Consider the following 16,740-nt stretch of genomic DNA (forward strand, 5'->3'; position numbering starts at 1 on the left):
TCCTAGTGGCCACAAGATGGCAGTAATTACACACGATTAGACGATTGATAATGGTTCCAGGGCAATTACACATACAGTGGCTCAACTAAAAATTGTTCCTAGTAATGACAAGGGGAACTACACGGTCAGTATGACAGCATCATCCAAAGAACAACAGTGCGTTTTAAAACGCAATCTGCCATTAAAGCCTGACATGTATAACTACAGCACAGCGCATGTGCAGCAGGGACATAGATAAACCCTAGGACAATCAAAGAGCCTACATGCTGGGCCTCCGAGCACTTAAACTTAAAAAAAAACATTCCAGGAAATGCCAGCAACATTCAACAATGTTTCTAAGTCAAGAAAATGACTACCCCCATGACTGTGATTAAATACAGATTTCTAAACCTATTAAAAGGAGAGAATTAGGACAATGTAAGTGCCTCTTAGAGACCTGATGAGCACCCCCTAGGATTCATGTAGACTCTATAACATAAATGACACACCATTTTCGTGTGTGAAAACATTATAATAAATTACACATTGAATGGAACAATGGTGCAATACTTCGCACAGCCGCTTCAAATGTAACAGCGCAAGCAAGTACGAACGAGAAGACAAACCATGTAAACAATAAAGAGGCTGTGACGCTCGTACGATTGCTGCAGCCTCCTCAAAGAGCTGACTTGCGGGGGTGCTGACAGTCACATCCCCACCATCAAATATTGATAGCCCATAAGGATAGGCCATCAATATTAAAAACCCTGATAACCCCTTTATGCGATTTAGTGATTATTGTAGTTTAGGGGGTTTTCAGAGTCCCTTTAAACGTTCCTCAGCCCCTGAACATTTGGAGTACGTTACAGCAAACTACAGGAAGGTAAAGCCAGATAGGAGTGATCAAACATAATTAAATCAAAGCTGCAGTAAGAAATAGTTCACCTTCATTAAAGCTGTCTGGAACATTTGCAACCAGCAAACAAAGGAACCAGGCTCCATTGCGAACATGGAGAAGAGCTTCAGCCATGTCCGTGATAGGCAGTAGGGTGTGCAATTCTATGAAAGGACACAACATAATAGTAAATGTACTTTTATGGCTAATAGAAATAATATGGATAACAGTTACTTTTTATATGACTAATGAAAGACATAACAAGTCATAACATTGAGAATTGATAATGACTAACAATCCAGGGTACTGGTAATGAATACCATTGAATGTAGAGACACAAAAACTTAACCCGTTTGCAAGAAAACAATAGGGTAAAGCACAATACAAATTGTCTCTTGAATAATACTAGTCCTTCTCAATGAATTAGAATATCATCAAAAAGTTGATTTATATCAGTAATTCAATTCAAAAAGTGAAACTCATATATTCTATAGATTCATTACACACTGAGTGATCTATTTCCAGCATTATTTTCTTTTAATGTTGACGAGTATAGCGAACAGTTAATGAAAACCCAAAATGTAGTCCTCAGAAAATTAGAATATTGGGTAAAAGTTGAAGATTGTAGACTCATGGCGTCACACTTTAATCAGCACAAAACACCTGCAAAGGTTTCCTAAGCCTTTAAATGGTCCAACAATCTGGTTCAGTAGCTACACAATCATGGGGAAGACTGCGGACTTGACAGTTGTCCAGAAGATAGTCATTGAAACCCTCCACAAGGAGGGTAAGCCACAAAAGGACATTGCTAAAAAAGCTGGCTATTCACAGTGCGCTGTATCCAACTATATAAATGGAAAGTTGAGAGGAAGGAAAAAGTGTGGTAGAAAAAGGTGCACAAACAACAGGGATAACCACAGCCTTGAAATGATTTTCAAGAAAAGGCCATTCAAGAATCTGGGAGAAATTCACAAGGAGTGGACTGAGGATGGATTCATTGCATCAAGAGCCGCTACACACAGACGTATCCAGGACAGGCTACAACTGCCGCATTCCTTGAGACAACTTCAGAAGCGTCTTACCTGGGTTAAAGGAACAGTGTCATCACAAATTATTTTTTTATATGTTAAAGATGTTAGTGCTTTATTAAAAACGTTTATATTCATTTGTGTGTGTGTTTTACTTTTTCTTATTTTTACACTTTTTCTTCCCTATGGGGGCTGCCATTTTTTGTTCCATTTCTGTCTGTGTCGATTAACGACACATACAGACATGGAATACGGCAGCCACAGTCCCATAGGGACTGCGAACGGCTCCCGTCCCATTGACTGCAGTGTACGGCGTCTGTGTGGGAACTGCGCATGCGCCGCTACCACACAGTCCAATTCTAAATTGGCGCCGTCCGGCGCCATTTTCCCGTGGACCGGAAGTCGCGGCCGGACAGTAATATTACTACTTCCGGTCGCGGCTTCCGGATTTGTGCACTTGGACCAGCGGCAGCAAACGGAGCGGACGGGCCGGAGGGAGCCGCAGGAGCAGGTAAGAGATTTCAATGTATGTTCGTGTTTGTGTGTGTTTACTACTGTATGTAAACCTACTACACTGTGTGTTAGCTCAAAAAATGGCGACACACAGTGTAGGAGGTTACACCGTTCAAACCCCTCGTTTATCCCGGCACTAGCCAGGATAAAGGAGGGGGGGATGCTGAGAGCTCACTAGAGCGAGGGCTTTTAACCCATTGTTGCAATGCTGCAATTTTGGGAATAGCTCCATCTAGTGACCAAAAATGGGTAGTATTATAAATTAGAATTAATTTATAATATTTCCTGACTATTTCCTGACTCGTGAAAAAAAAAAAAAAAATTTGAACAATGTTTAATCACCCACACACTAAATGTTTAATTTTTTAAAAAAAAACATGTTTTTCTGGCAACACATTCCCTTTAAGGAGCGAAAGGACTGGTCTGTTGCTCAGTGGACCAAAGTCCTGTTTTCAGATGAAAGCAAATTTTGCATTTCACTTACGAAATCAAGGTCCCAGAGTCTGGAGGAAGAGTGGAGAGGCAGCAATCCAAGTTGCTTGCGGTCCAGTGTGAAGTTTCCAGTCAGTGATGGTTTGGGGGACCATGTCATCTGCTGGTGTTGGTCCACCGTGTTATATCAAATCCAGAGTCAGAGCAGCGTCTACCAGGAAACTTTATAGAGCACTTCATGCTTCCCTCTGCTGGCAAGCTTTATGGAGACGTGGATTTCATTTTTCAGCAGGACTTGGCAACTGCCCACACTGCCAAAAGTACCAATACCTGGTGCAGTAACCACAGTATCACTGTGCTTGATTGGCCAGCAAACTCACCTGACCTAAACCCCATAGAGAAGCTATAGAGTATTGTCAAGAAGAAGATAAGAGACCCCAGACCCAACAATGCAGATGAGCTGAAGGCCGCTATCAAAGCAACCTGGGCTTCCATAACACCTCAGCAGTGCCACAGGCTGATCGCCTCCATGCCACGCCGCATTGATGCAGTAATTCATGCAAAAGTAGCCCGACAAAGTATTGAGGGCATATACTGTACATGCATTTCAGTAGGCCAACATTTCTGTATTAAAAATAATCTTTGAAATTGGGCTTATAATATTGTTCTAGTTTTCTGAGACACTACATTTTGGGTTTTCATTAACTGTTACCATAATCATCAACATTAAAAGAAAAAAATGTTGGAAATAGATCACTCTGTGTGTAATGAATCTATGTAATATAGGAGTTTCACTTTTTGAATTTAATTACTGAAATAAATTAACTTTTTGATGATATTCTAATTCATTGAGAAGGACTAGTACATTTAATAGATTCTTAAAAAGATCACAGCATTTTCATGTGCAGTAGAGAATAAATATGCAGCAAGCTAAATCTATACCAGCTTGTAAAATACAGAGAACATCTGCAGCTTCCTCCAAGTGCACGGGACTTTCAAAGAGCTCTGATGACTTCAGGAAATATTCACCATTAGAATCTGCAACCTACAAAAAAAAATAATAATAATTAAATATACAAAAACTATACTGTAGCTCAGGAAAAATACAAATTAATGCTCATTGTCTCCAAAACTAAAGAAATGTAGAGGGAGAAATGGAGCTGCTTAAATCCAGGACAGAAAAGCTGTAAAAATGTTTCATCTTAATGTTTCTAGTGACTTCTATATATCTAGACATATTAGAAAACCATACCTTATTGATTATTGCCAATAGCTCACTGAGTACTAGTCGTAATCGACGGGGAGAATCACTGTGCTCAAACTCCAATGTCAGGCCATGCTGAAGCTGCGACACCAAGATACTTTCTCCAGTACCTCCCCCGAGCTTGTGTCTATAGAAAAGAATATGCCAATCAGATGTGCCATGTACAAAAATGGAATGCAGATGATAGAATATAGTAGTATTGCATATACGGTAACTAGACACATGACATTATATGTGCAAGCTTTATTTATATTAACTCCTTGGCGATACAGACAATTTTCGATTTTTAATTTTCGTATTCCATCATTGCATTCCAAGAGCCATAACTTTTTACGTTTTCCATCGACACAGCCATGTGAGGGCTTGTTTTTTGTGGGACAAGTTTTAGTTTCTAATGCCACCACCTATTAACAACAAAAAAGGTCTCACAGGTATGGTAATTGGCTAGGTATCACCCACAAGGCGAAATGTACTACCTCCAAAAATATCACTATAAGCTAGCGAAAACTCCACATTAATATTAGAAACCAAGAGAAAAAAGGAGTCATAGACTATAAGTACACAAGAATATATAATTTTATTGTAACACTCAAAAAGTAAAAAATATAAAAACACAAGTACACAACGAGGTGTATAAAATTGAAAGTCGATAGGTGGATCAGATGTCAAAAAAACCCTCAACACGGGCATGCCATAAGTATAATAGTATAAACAGTTCCGTTAGTAAATAAGTATATGGGGGAGAGAAAGCACCTCACCTTCACATACAGGCATTGCTGGTTCACTGCAACGGGAACAGTGCAATCTCACCACCAGATAGTGCATACAAGACAGCAGCAGATGAAAGTAACAACTACCGACTATTACCACAAGAGTTACGTCTAACTCTTCAATTACATGGTCCCAGAAATAGGTCAAGGGAAAAGGAGCCGGCCTGCTAGAGCCTGATGAACCAAACGTCCGTTTAACAGAACCACTGATGTGGCAAAACTAAAAATGACGGCTTACCCATGGAGGTGTTTTTAGAAGTGAAGTGACCCACCGAGTGTTGAGGCACCCCGACGCGCGTTTCGCGAGTATCGCTTCCTCAGGGGGTGTGGATTGCTGTGTGTCCTGTCCGTATATATCACCCCTACATCTGTCTGTGAATGTAATCAGCTGTGTCCCTTTCCTAGGTCCACGGCGCATGTGCGAAAGTGCTCGGGGTCACGTAGACTCCATCCCCCGTCGTCATACAAACACCGCGCCTGCGCGTCTCAAAAGACGCGTCTCCAAGGAGACAGCGCAGGCGCAGAGCCAGCCACCTATTGTACTAAGAACAAAAAAAATTTGTGTGGTAAAATGGGAGAGAACCTCTCTCTAGAACGGGGCCCCCTAAACCCCATTCTACCACTGTGTAGTTTGCATGCTACGCTGCTTCCCTAACTGCCATTCACTACTATAAGAGTTACGGAAACCGCGTAGCTTGGCGAGCTACGCTGTTTCCACAATTCATGGTCGGAATTCACCTGCTTCAGCCGCAACATATAGCAGTAAAACAGGGTTTAGGGGGCCCCACTCTAGAGATAGGTGTGGGTCCCAGAGGTGGGACCCGCATCTATCTGACATTTATCTGATATTTGTGACATATCCCGTGGATATGTCATAAATGTCCCTGGTGGGAAAACCCTTTTAATAGACCTGACCTTTTTTGGACGCAGCGATACCAATTATGTTTACTTTTCTTATTGCTTACATAATATTTTTTTTTAAATAGGAAAAGGATTTTTTTTTTACTTTTAGTTATTATATAGATTTCTAAAATTGTAATTGAACATTTTATAACTTCTTTTTTTTCTACCATGGGTTCTTAGATCACTCATGCAATACTTACGTATTGCAGTGTATTGCTTTTATCTGTGCTCTACTTGTAAGCCCTTGCCTCAACAGGCCTCCAGCTAACATGGCAACCAATCTGTAGCCCGAGATTCCAGGGGAGGGGTGATGGGAGTTGGGACGACGATTGATTGACAGAAGGACAGCCACCTCCCTCTATCTGACCGTCGCTATTAACCACGGCACCTAAGGAAGTAGAACGACCAGGTTCAGAGTTATCTCTGAATCCAGATTCTGGCTATTGCAGGCAGGGGTCAGCTGTTTGAAACAGCTGGCACCGGCCACATATGGTGCAAGTTCAGCCCCTGAACCTATGCAATATTGTGATGGTGTACATCCGTCGTAACAGAACACCGGATGTCGCCAAGAGGTTAATAAGGGTAATTAGTGACATTTTTTTCTAGTAAAGTATAATAGCAGCTATACTTTAAAATCTGTAGTTATAGCTTTGAGAAACATGGTTGCTGTGGGTACCTCCTCCACTTTTCCTTTAGGGTAGGAACACACACAGCGGAAACAGGACAATATGCTGCGTAAAACTACACAGCGTAACCGCCTGGGTAGCAGCAGGGAATTACGTCTAAAAAAAACTAACCAAATTGTGGTGCGGTTTTTCGGGTGGCATGTTCGCTGTGGAAACCCTTGCAGAAATAAAAAAAGGATTTAAACGTACCCTCTCCCTATTCTGAGCGTAGCCCAGCCTCCTGTGACGATGCTGTAGTTCATGTGACCGCTGCAGCAGTCACATGGATAAAGCATCATCCCAAAAGGCTGTGCTGCACTTAGAAGAGAGGATCGCATCGCTAGGACTACTGCAGGGGGTAAGTATGAGCTTTATTTTTTTTTCAAATTCAAATTTTTTTTTTTCATTCGCGTTTTTTGGCGGAAGGCAGCGTTTCCACCTCAGAAGTCGCAACACATAGCACTTAGTTGCAGGTTTTACCCCCCCATTGAATTCAATGGGGAAAACCGGCAACAGAAGAGCAGTGATTCCGCAGCATGAATAGAAATGCTGCAGCATCAAAAACCGCACAGCAGATCAATTTATGAACTTTTCAGCAGGTTTTTTCCAGTGTGTGTGGATGAGATTTGTTCAAATCTCACCCAAACTGCTGCTACTTTATTACTCTGCAGATTTTTCGCAATTAAATCTGTCGCGGAAAACCCGAAGGGTTGTCCCAAGGATCATGGAAGGGGACACAAACACCAAGCCCTTCTGGCTTGGGTGGCAAAACCTTGCAGAATAAGGAGGGGTAAATTTTGATCTTTGCTATGAGGCCAATCTCTCTTATATGTATGCCGCTGGGTAACTTTGTAGACACATTAGCTACCTGGCTCCTAGGAGATGATCAGCAATAATGATACAAAAATACATTCACAAATAAATACATATAACATACCTGAGTTGCTGTTCTTTGTTGGCATCCTGCTCTAATGCGTGAAAATCTACCGAGAGCAAGGCCACAATGGAATTAACAGCCTCTACCCCTGATAGAAGCCGGAGAAGTAACTTTTTGTCCTGAGCCCAACTTTGGCTCTGGTCTGCTGGAGCACACAAGGCCATGCGGACCAGACATGGTAGCAGAAGTCTCAGCTCGGGATCGCTCAGAGCAGCCAGCCGTACTACATCCACTTTCTGCATTGCTTCAAAGGCATATGGGCTGACAAACTGCAAGCATGAACTCTCACCCATAGTATTGGCTCTTGACGGGGGAAAAAAATAAATAATAATAATTTTTAACTACAAAATTGGTTATGCTTTTTACTACAGTTAGTCTGGAAATACACATTAAATGGGTATTCCCATCACATACATTTATGGCTATAAATATCTCAAACACCTGTACCTACAGTGAAGGAAATAAGTATTTGGTCCCTTGCTGATTTTGTAAGTTTGCCCACTGCCAAAGACATGAACAGTCTAGAATTTTTAGGCTAGGTTAATTTTACCAGTGAGAGATAGATTATATTTAAAAAAAAAAAAACAGAAAATCACATTGTCAAAATTATATATATTTATTTGAATTGTGCACAGAGAAATAAGTATTTGATCCCTTTGGCAAACAAGACTTAATACTTGGTGGCAAAACTCTTGTTGGCAAGCACAGCAGTCAGACATTTTTTGTAGTTGATGATGAGGTTTGCACACGTTAGATGGAATTTTGGCCCACTCCTCTTTGCAGATCTGTAAATCATTACGATTTCGAGGCTGTCGCTTGGCAACTCGGATCTTCAGCTCCCTCCATAAGTTTTCGATGGGATTAAGGTCTGGAGACTGGCTAGGCCACTCCATGACCTTAATGTGCTTCTTTTTGAGCCACTTGAGCAGGGGGACCTTGCGGGCACTGCAGGATTTTAATCCATTACGGCATAATGTGTTACCAATGGTTTTCTTGGTGACTGTGGTCCCAGCTGCCTTGAGATCATTAACAAGTTTCCCCCGTGTAGTTTTCGGCTGAGCTCTCACCTTCTTCAGGATCAAGGATACCCCACGAGGTGAGATTTTGCATGGAGCCCCAGATCGATGTCGATTGACAGTCATTTTGTATGTCTTCCATTTTCTTACTATTGCACCAACAGTTGTCTCCTTCTCACCCAGCGTCTTACTTATGGTTTTGTAGCCCATTCCAGCCTTGTGCAGGTCTATGATCTTGTCCCTGACATCCTTAGAAAGCTCTTTGGTCTTGCCCATGTTGTAGAGGTTAGAGTCAGACTGATTAATTGAGTCTGTGGACAGGAGTCTTTTATACAGGTGACCATGTAAGAGCTGTCTTTAATGCAGGCACCAAGTTGATTTGGAGCGTGTAACTGGTCTGGAGGAGGCTGAACTCTTAATGGTTGGTAGGGGATCAAATACTTATTTCTCTGTGCACAATGCAAATAAATATATATAATTTTGACTATGTGATTTGCTTTTTTTTTTTTTTATATAATCTATCTCTCACTGGTAAAATTAACCTAGCCTAAAAATTCTAGACTGTTCATGTCTTTGACAGTGGGCAAACTTACAAAATCAGCAAGGGATCAAATACTTATTTCCTTCCCTGTATGTCTAGAGCCCCGTAACTGCGTTGAGACCCTAGTCCTGCCTGTGATGCAGCCGCCACATTCAGACTGAAAGTGAATAAGGGGTGGCCGAACAGCTCTCTCTAATCTGTTCTATGGGAGTTACGGGAATAGCCAAGCATGCATGCTTAGCGATTTCCATAACTCCTATTGAAGTGTGCGCGGCCACCGCCCATTCATTTTCAGTCTGGATTCCAGAGCTATGTGATATTGTGTGTCCATAGGATGATTTCTACAAACATGCACACAAGCTGCAATAGTCTTTGCCAGCAGATCCCACTCCTGCTGCCATTCTATTGACTATTGATGTTGAGAGACGCTGAGGTTGCCCATTATTGGTATAACACAGGATCAGTGAATTATTCTTTTTTCAGATGACGATCTCCAATTATTTTTAGATGAGAGGAGCCCAAGCATGCTACTTAATCTTCCATAGAAATATGATGCAATCTAATGAGGCGATTGGGCTAGCTGAAATAACAAGGCTCGGGCTACACACAGATTTGTAGTAGTGTTGCAGTCAATCTAATATATATTTTGGAAAGTTTGTTTGAAGCCCGATTTTTCATTGGTTTAAAAGCAGTCCATGTGACCACTGTACTCGGTACTCCCTGTCCAGGGTGCTGAAAGAGTTACTGCCGATCAGTGCAGCCCCTTAACTCTTTCAGCACCCTGGACAGAGACTACCGCTGGACAGGGAATACCATGTGCGGCGCTCACAATATAGATTAATAGTTCATTGTCTTCCGTGTGCCTTCAGTTTTTTTACGGCCCCATTGACTTGCATGGGCCTCACGGTCACGGAATCTCGGACCGAAGTAGGACATGCTCTACTTTTGTCGGAACGGAGCAACGGGACCGTCAAAAAACTGAAGTGTGCATGGCCCCATTGAAATGAATGGGCCAGTGTGCTAGCCATCTGAAAAACGGCTAGCACCCTGAAGAAAAAGACTGAAGTGGGCATTAAGCCTTATATGGGCCTGCCCGTGCCGTAATTACGGCCTGAAATAGGACATGTTCTACATTTTTCAATGGCCCGGGCACATCCCTGTAAGCAAACAGGAAGGTACCCGTGGCCCATAGTTACGGGCCATAATTACAGCCCGTGATTACGGGTGTTTTTACATTTGTGTGCATGAGGCCTAAATCTGTAATGAATATATTGCTTCATTTCATTTCTTTTATGCTTCCAATAACATTATTTACACTCTCTAGCAATTTAATTCATATCTAGAGGTAGCAATTAAATTCATACTGAGAGGTATTTAAATAGTGAGCTTTTACTCTATCCATACCGTAAGTCAACCTCCTGAGCAACGCCGGGTATAAAAGCTAGTAGTACATGTTTCAAGCAATTTTCATGGGACAGATTTTGTGGCAAATACACAAATAAGACTTGACTTAAAAAAAAAAAAAAAAAAAAATGCATGCAAAAGTCACATGACAGTTACTACTGAACTTGCCGCATTTAAAGGGGTTGTCCCAGCAGGAAAAACCCTCTCCATACGTCCTATTGAACGCCCACAGATACTGCTTCATTCTGGCTAATAGAGAACTGCTATCAAAGAGCAGCACTTGCCCCATTGGGACAGTGCAACCATTACATGGTCACCCATTTATCAGAAATGTGTGTCTGAATACGGCTTCCCCCTGCGGTATCAGTTCAGAGGGTCTCCGCAACATTGACCTTTGGTAATCAGTTTTTATTTAGAAAAGGCGTTGTGATGGGACAACCATGCAACAGTTGAATGAATTACACAGGTCTGTGTGTATCCCTAGTCTAATAATGTAATATAACAGGTATATACAATATATATTTAATGGCTTGGATACATCATATGTGTAAAAACAGCAGCACGTCCGCAGTATTTGTTACAAAGTATAAGCGGGTCCACGTGGACCTGCGCAATATTCTATACAACAGGTATGTTGTGGGTATTAGTGTGGTTACAAAGCTGGTTGTTACTCCTCTCAAACATGTATTTGTGCACATAATAATAAGTCAGTATCGTCCCTGCGGCAGACATATATAGTGAATTTCCGCTATAGCGCAACACAAGTGTGGAATTGTAAAGCTAAACCGTTAGGCTGAATTCACACGAGCATGTTATGTCCGTAAAGGACGGAACGTATTTCGGCCGCAAGTACCGGACCGAACACAGTGCAGGGAGCCGGGCTCCTAGCATCATAGTTATGTACGACGCTAGGAGTCCCTGCCTCGCTGCCGGACAACTGTCCCGTACTGAAAACATGATTACAGTACGGGACAGTTGTCCTGCAGAGAGGCAGGGACTCCTAGCATCGTATATAACTATGATGCTAGGAGTCCGGCTCCCTGCACGGTGTTCAGTCCGGGACTTGCGGCCGAAATACGTCCGTCCATTACGGACATAACATGCTCGTGTGAACCCAGCCTTATTGTAGAGCTCTATTGCAGTCAGGTTCACACACCTGTCATATCCATAATGATTTGATTATTCATTTTTATACTGTGATGCATGATAAATATTGTGGTACATATTTGATACAATATACTTTGTTTGCTTTTATCTAGATTATTTTTATATAAATACAATTTCAAATACTCTTCTTAGGCGACGCTTGAAGAGGGACTACATTTACCGTACAGCCTTAGGGAATATGTCAGTGCTGTACAAATTCTAATTTAAAATAGATTTCTGACTAGGGTAATGTAAATGTTTGACTAAAAAAAATACAATACAGACATTGCCAACCATTCCACTCATCCATGTCATTTAGAAATGTCTATATAGCACACAGGTACCTGATACGTCCCCACAGGGAAGCCGGTATGTTTATAACGTGAGGTCTGCTCGGTCCGGCGTTACTCCGCGAGACCCCGGTGATGTTTAGTGACAATTAATTCTCGTACTCCACAGTACACGTCTTATGTCTGGGATTGTAAATACTACTGCCGGCACACATCATGAAGGCGCAGTGTTACATTAATATTAGAACATATGGCGCTATGGTCAGTATTATATTATTGCGGTAAGATAAAGCCCGGAACCTGTGACTACGGGATGAATGTGCGCCAAGGGACCGGAAGAAGGTAGCGGTCGCGGCAGTGCACTTCCCCAAAGCACTAAACCACGCCTATCTTTCCTTACAACCAACAAGACACCAGAACGACACTCACCAGTAGCAGGCGGTTTCTCAAAGTCTTTAGTAGCATACTATGTGAGCCTGCGATTGGCTAGCTTTGCTGGTTCACTTCCAGACGTATAAAGTAGTCTATGTTCTTTGTTTACGGATGCACCGGGGACAACCTCGTGTCGTTAGCTAACACTGATAGATGCTAGTGCTGTATATAATTGGGGATACGAATGTAAAATTTCTTGTATATTAGGGGATAGGGCTGAGTTGTGAGGCCACGGTGTCAGCATAAAAGCCTTGGCATTGGTGGGGGTCCCACTGTAATTAATATGCCACCAATAATAGTGGGACAATTCTTAAAATAGTGAAATTTGCAACAATGCATCATCTCTGAAGGTTCTGGTACAGGTATGGTTGATTCAGACAAGGGCATTGCAGCTTGTCACTAGCACTATCCGCTAGGATAAATCTGGGTCTGGTGGATACCAGGAAAGTCAGCTGGAAGTGAGAACCACTATTCTGAGGGTATGTTCACACGGCTTATTTTCAGCCTTTTTTCGGGCCGAAAACTGCTAAAGATACGGAGGCTGAACGCCTCCAAATATCTGCCCATTGATTTTGATGGGAAAAACGGCAAGTGCATGTCGCTTCTTGAGCCGTTTTTGCAGCCGTTTTTCATTGTGTCAATAGAAAAACGGCTGTAAAAAAAAGCATCAAATACTTGATGCATAAAAAACGGCTGAAAATCAGAGGCTATTTTCCCTTGAAACAGCTTCGTATTTATACAGCCGTTTTTTATTAAGCGTGTGAACATACCCTGAGGGTATGTTCACACGGCTTATTTTCAACCAATTTTTGAGCCGTAAACGCCCCGAATAATGGCTAAAAATACAGAAGCTGAACGCCTCCAAGCATCTGGCCATTGATTTCAATGGGAAAAAACGGCGTTTCGTTACGACGGGGCGTTTTTTACGCGTTCATTTGAAAAACGGCGTGTAGAAAACGCCCCGTAAAAAGAATTGCATGTCACTTCTTGAGCCGTTTTTGGAGCAATTTTTCATTGTGTCAATAGAAAAACGGCTCCAAAAACGCCTCAAAAAATGTTTGTTTTCAAAAACAGCTGAAAATCAGAGGCTGTTTTCCCTTGAGAACATCTCCGTATTTTACAGCCGTTTTGCGTGTGAACATACCCTCTGCGTTCTCGACTAGATCGCCGTTTTGGCAACAAGACCTTCCACTGTACAGACTGCTCTGCCGTGTGCTGAGGGAGTGGACATACTAACTCCCCAGAGACTCATCTGCCCAATAATTAATCACGACACAAAATCTGTCGTGCCACCTTTTATTTGACATCATAACATGAAATACTGCGTCGGATGAGCGTGACTCCAATCACGACATGGCACTCCTTGAATTGGGGCCTACTTCTAAATCTTGAACCAGACCAGCCAAGCCCACCTGCCACAGCTCTCTCCCCCCCCCCCCCCCCAGGCTGCCAGGGACTCCATCCGGCCTTCATGACTACCCAAACCCCACACATCCAGGAAACCTGCTGCACAGCTAGTATCACCCCACTAACACCTTTCCACCAGGCCTCAAGCCTCTCCTGCAGATGTCCAAACCTGCTTCAGATAAATAGATCCTGTCCTGCCTGTACAATATTTAACAGCCAAACTCAATGTCCTTGTGGGATAAAAGCTCATCATCCACCTCACCTATAAGGTCTCTCCTGGGTCTCTTTCTCGCTCTCCTGGTTTCTCAGAACATGTAGGAGTGCCCCACCACCCAGACATTCTTGGCTGCTCCCCCTGTTACCCAGAAGTTTCCACAAGCACTGAACCATACTCTCAAACTCCTGCCATCTCTGGAAGTCCCTCCACTTCTTCCATTCGTACTTGTAGTTCCTCCATGTGCTCGGTGCTATCGACTTCTTCACCAGATTCTCTAAAGACCGGTTCAACAACTGCCTAACATTCTTAGGGCATACATCTCCTATTCTCTCACCGTTTGTTACCAACTGAAAATAGGTCTCCCATCTCCCCCTGGACAATGCATCAGCAATTGAATTGTTCAAGCGTGGCACATTCTCTTCCCTAAAGATAATGTCCCACTCATGCACTCCCCACCAAGTGCCTTACACTCACTATACTCATAGACAGATGTTAAAATGTCTGCTGAAACACTTTGGGTCCTAGACCTCCCCTATAACTTAAAAAACAAACTTAAAACCATTCTGCAAATACTTTGCCTATTCCCTATCTGGCTAATCATCCATCCACTAACTTAGCCTATTTAGCATCACCAGAGAGTCCGCTTCTGCAATGTCACGAAAGGAAATAGTTTTGGACTTATCTTAAATTTTTTTCTCCAGGGTATCGCACTTGCAGTTGTCCCGACCCACACTGAGAACATACATGTCTAAATTTACATGCTAACCTCTTGTTGCACTTCCTTTCTTTATATGCTCAACAAACCATCATACTATAAAGAAATTATACATTGCTCAGTTTTTGTCACTAACCAAGCAAAGGAGCACATAGTGGATTTTGGGCCTCCTTTTTATTAGAAAATATTTTAGGCACCATGTTAGGTTTCAAGGGCTCTTTCGGTGCCAAAACAGTGGAAATCCACCAAAAGTGACCCCATATGGGAAACTACACCCCTTGAGGAAATTATCTAGGGGTATAGTGAGCATTTTGACACCGCAGGTTTTTTGCAGAAATTATTGGAAGTAGGCCGTGAAAATGAAAATCGGCATTCTTTCAAAGATAATGTAGGTTTAGCTAATTTTTTCTAATTTCCACGAGGACTAAAGGAGAAAAAGCACCACAACATTTGTAAAGCAATTTCTCCCGAGTAAAACAATACCTCACATGTGGTAATAAACGGTTGTTTGGAGACACGGCGTGGCTGAGAAGGGAGAGAGCGCTATTTGGCTTTTGGAGTTCACATTTAGCAGGAATGGTTTGCGAAGGCCATGTCACATTTACAAAGCCCCTGAGGTGACAAAACAGTGGAAACCCCCAACAAGTGACCCCATTTTGGAGACTACACCCATTGAGGAAATTATCTAGGAGTATAGTGAGCGATTTGACCCCACAGTTTTTTTGCAGAAATTATTGGAAGTAGGCTGTGAAAATGAAAATCTACATTTTTTCAAAAAAAATCTAGGTTTAGCTAATTTTTTCTCATTTCCAGAAGGACTGAAGGAGAAAAAGCACCACAAAATTTGTAAAGCAATTTCTCCCGAGTAAAACAATACCCCACATGTGGTAATAAACGGCTGTTTGGAGACACGGCAGGGCTTAGAAGGGAAATAGCACTATTTGGCTTTTTGAGATCACATTTAGCAGGAATGATTTGCGGAGGCCAGGTCACATTTGCAAAGCCCCTGAGGGGACAAAACAATGAAAACGCCCAAAAAGGGACTCCATTTAGGAAACTACACCTCTTGAGGAATTCATCTAGGGGTGTAGTGAGCGTTTTGACCCCACAGATGTTTCATAGAATTTATTAGAATTAGGCAGTGAAAATAAAAACAGTCCTTTTTCTTCAATAAGACGTAGCTTTAGCGCAAATTTTTTCATTTTCTCAACAAATAAAGGAAAAAAAGAACCCACCATTTGTAAAGCTATTTCTCCCGAGTACGGCAATACCCCATATGTGGTCAGAAAACTGCTGTTTGGGCAAACGGCAGGGCTCAGAAGGGAAGGACCGCCATTTGGAGTGCAGATGTTGCTGGATTGGTTTCTGGGCACCTGTGGGCCCAAAACAGTGGAAACCCCCCAGAAGTGACCCCATTTTGGAAACTACACCCCTCAATGCATTTACCAAGAGGTGTAGTAAGCATTTTAACCCTGCAGGTGTTTTGTAGAAATTAGTGTGTACTCAATGTTGCAGAGTGAAAATGGGATTTTTTTCCATAGATATGCCAATATGTGGTGCCCGGCTTGTGCCACCATAACAAGACAGCTCTCTAATTATTATGCGGTGTTTCCCGGTTTTAGAAACACCCTACATGTGACCCTAATCTTTTGCCTGGACATATGACAGGGCTCAGGAGTGAAGAGTACCATGCGGAGTGGAGGCCTAATTTGGCGATTTACAAAGTATTGGTTCACAACTGCAGAGGCTCAGATGTGAAATAATAAAAAGAAACCCCTGAGAAGTGACCCTATTATGGAAACTGCACCCCTCAAGGCATTTATTAAGGGGTGTAGTGAGCATTTTCAACCCACAGGTCTTTTCCATAAATGAATGCGCTGTGGATGGTGCAAATTAAAAATGTATATTTTTCCCTAGATATGCCATTCAGTGGCAAATATGTCATGCCAAGCTTATGACACTGGAGACACACACCCCAAAAATTGTTAAAAGGGTTCTCCCGGGTATGACGATGCCATATATGTTGAAGGAAACTGCTGTTTGGGCACGCTGTAGGGTTCAGAGCCGAGGGAGCACCATTTGGCTTTTGGAGAGCGGATTTTGCTTGGTACTATATTTGTTTGAGTATTGCTGGTGTTTTATAATGTGGGGGTACATGTAAGCGGGGCGGAGTATATAAGGGGCAT

At 42.4% G+C, this 16,740-nt stretch overlaps 1 protein-coding gene across 1 annotated transcript in view; it reads right to left on the reverse strand.

The window, feature by feature from the left end:
- The window catches only part of INTS2 (integrator complex subunit 2), a 103,409-nt gene extending 91,268 nt beyond the window's left edge, over window positions 1-12,141 (reverse strand). The window contains exons 1-5 of the mRNA XM_075853023.1: window positions 11,838-12,141; window positions 7,387-7,689; window positions 4,100-4,238; window positions 3,790-3,892; window positions 925-1,038 (exon numbers count right to left, since the gene is read on the reverse strand). Of these exons, the coding sequence (XP_075709138.1) occupies window positions 925-1,038; window positions 3,790-3,892; window positions 4,100-4,238; window positions 7,387-7,679 (649 nt within the window). The 5' untranslated portion in view covers window positions 7,680-7,689; window positions 11,838-12,141. The remainder of the gene's footprint in view (window positions 1-924; window positions 1,039-3,789; window positions 3,893-4,099; window positions 4,239-7,386; window positions 7,690-11,837) is intronic.
- Window positions 12,142-16,740: the final 4,599 nt, after the last annotated feature.

Source organism: Rhinoderma darwinii, chromosome 2 (genome assembly GCF_050947455.1).
Source record: "Rhinoderma darwinii isolate aRhiDar2 chromosome 2, aRhiDar2.hap1, whole genome shotgun sequence".
Classification (NCBI taxonomy): Eukaryota; Metazoa; Chordata; class Amphibia; order Anura; family Rhinodermatidae; genus Rhinoderma; species Rhinoderma darwinii.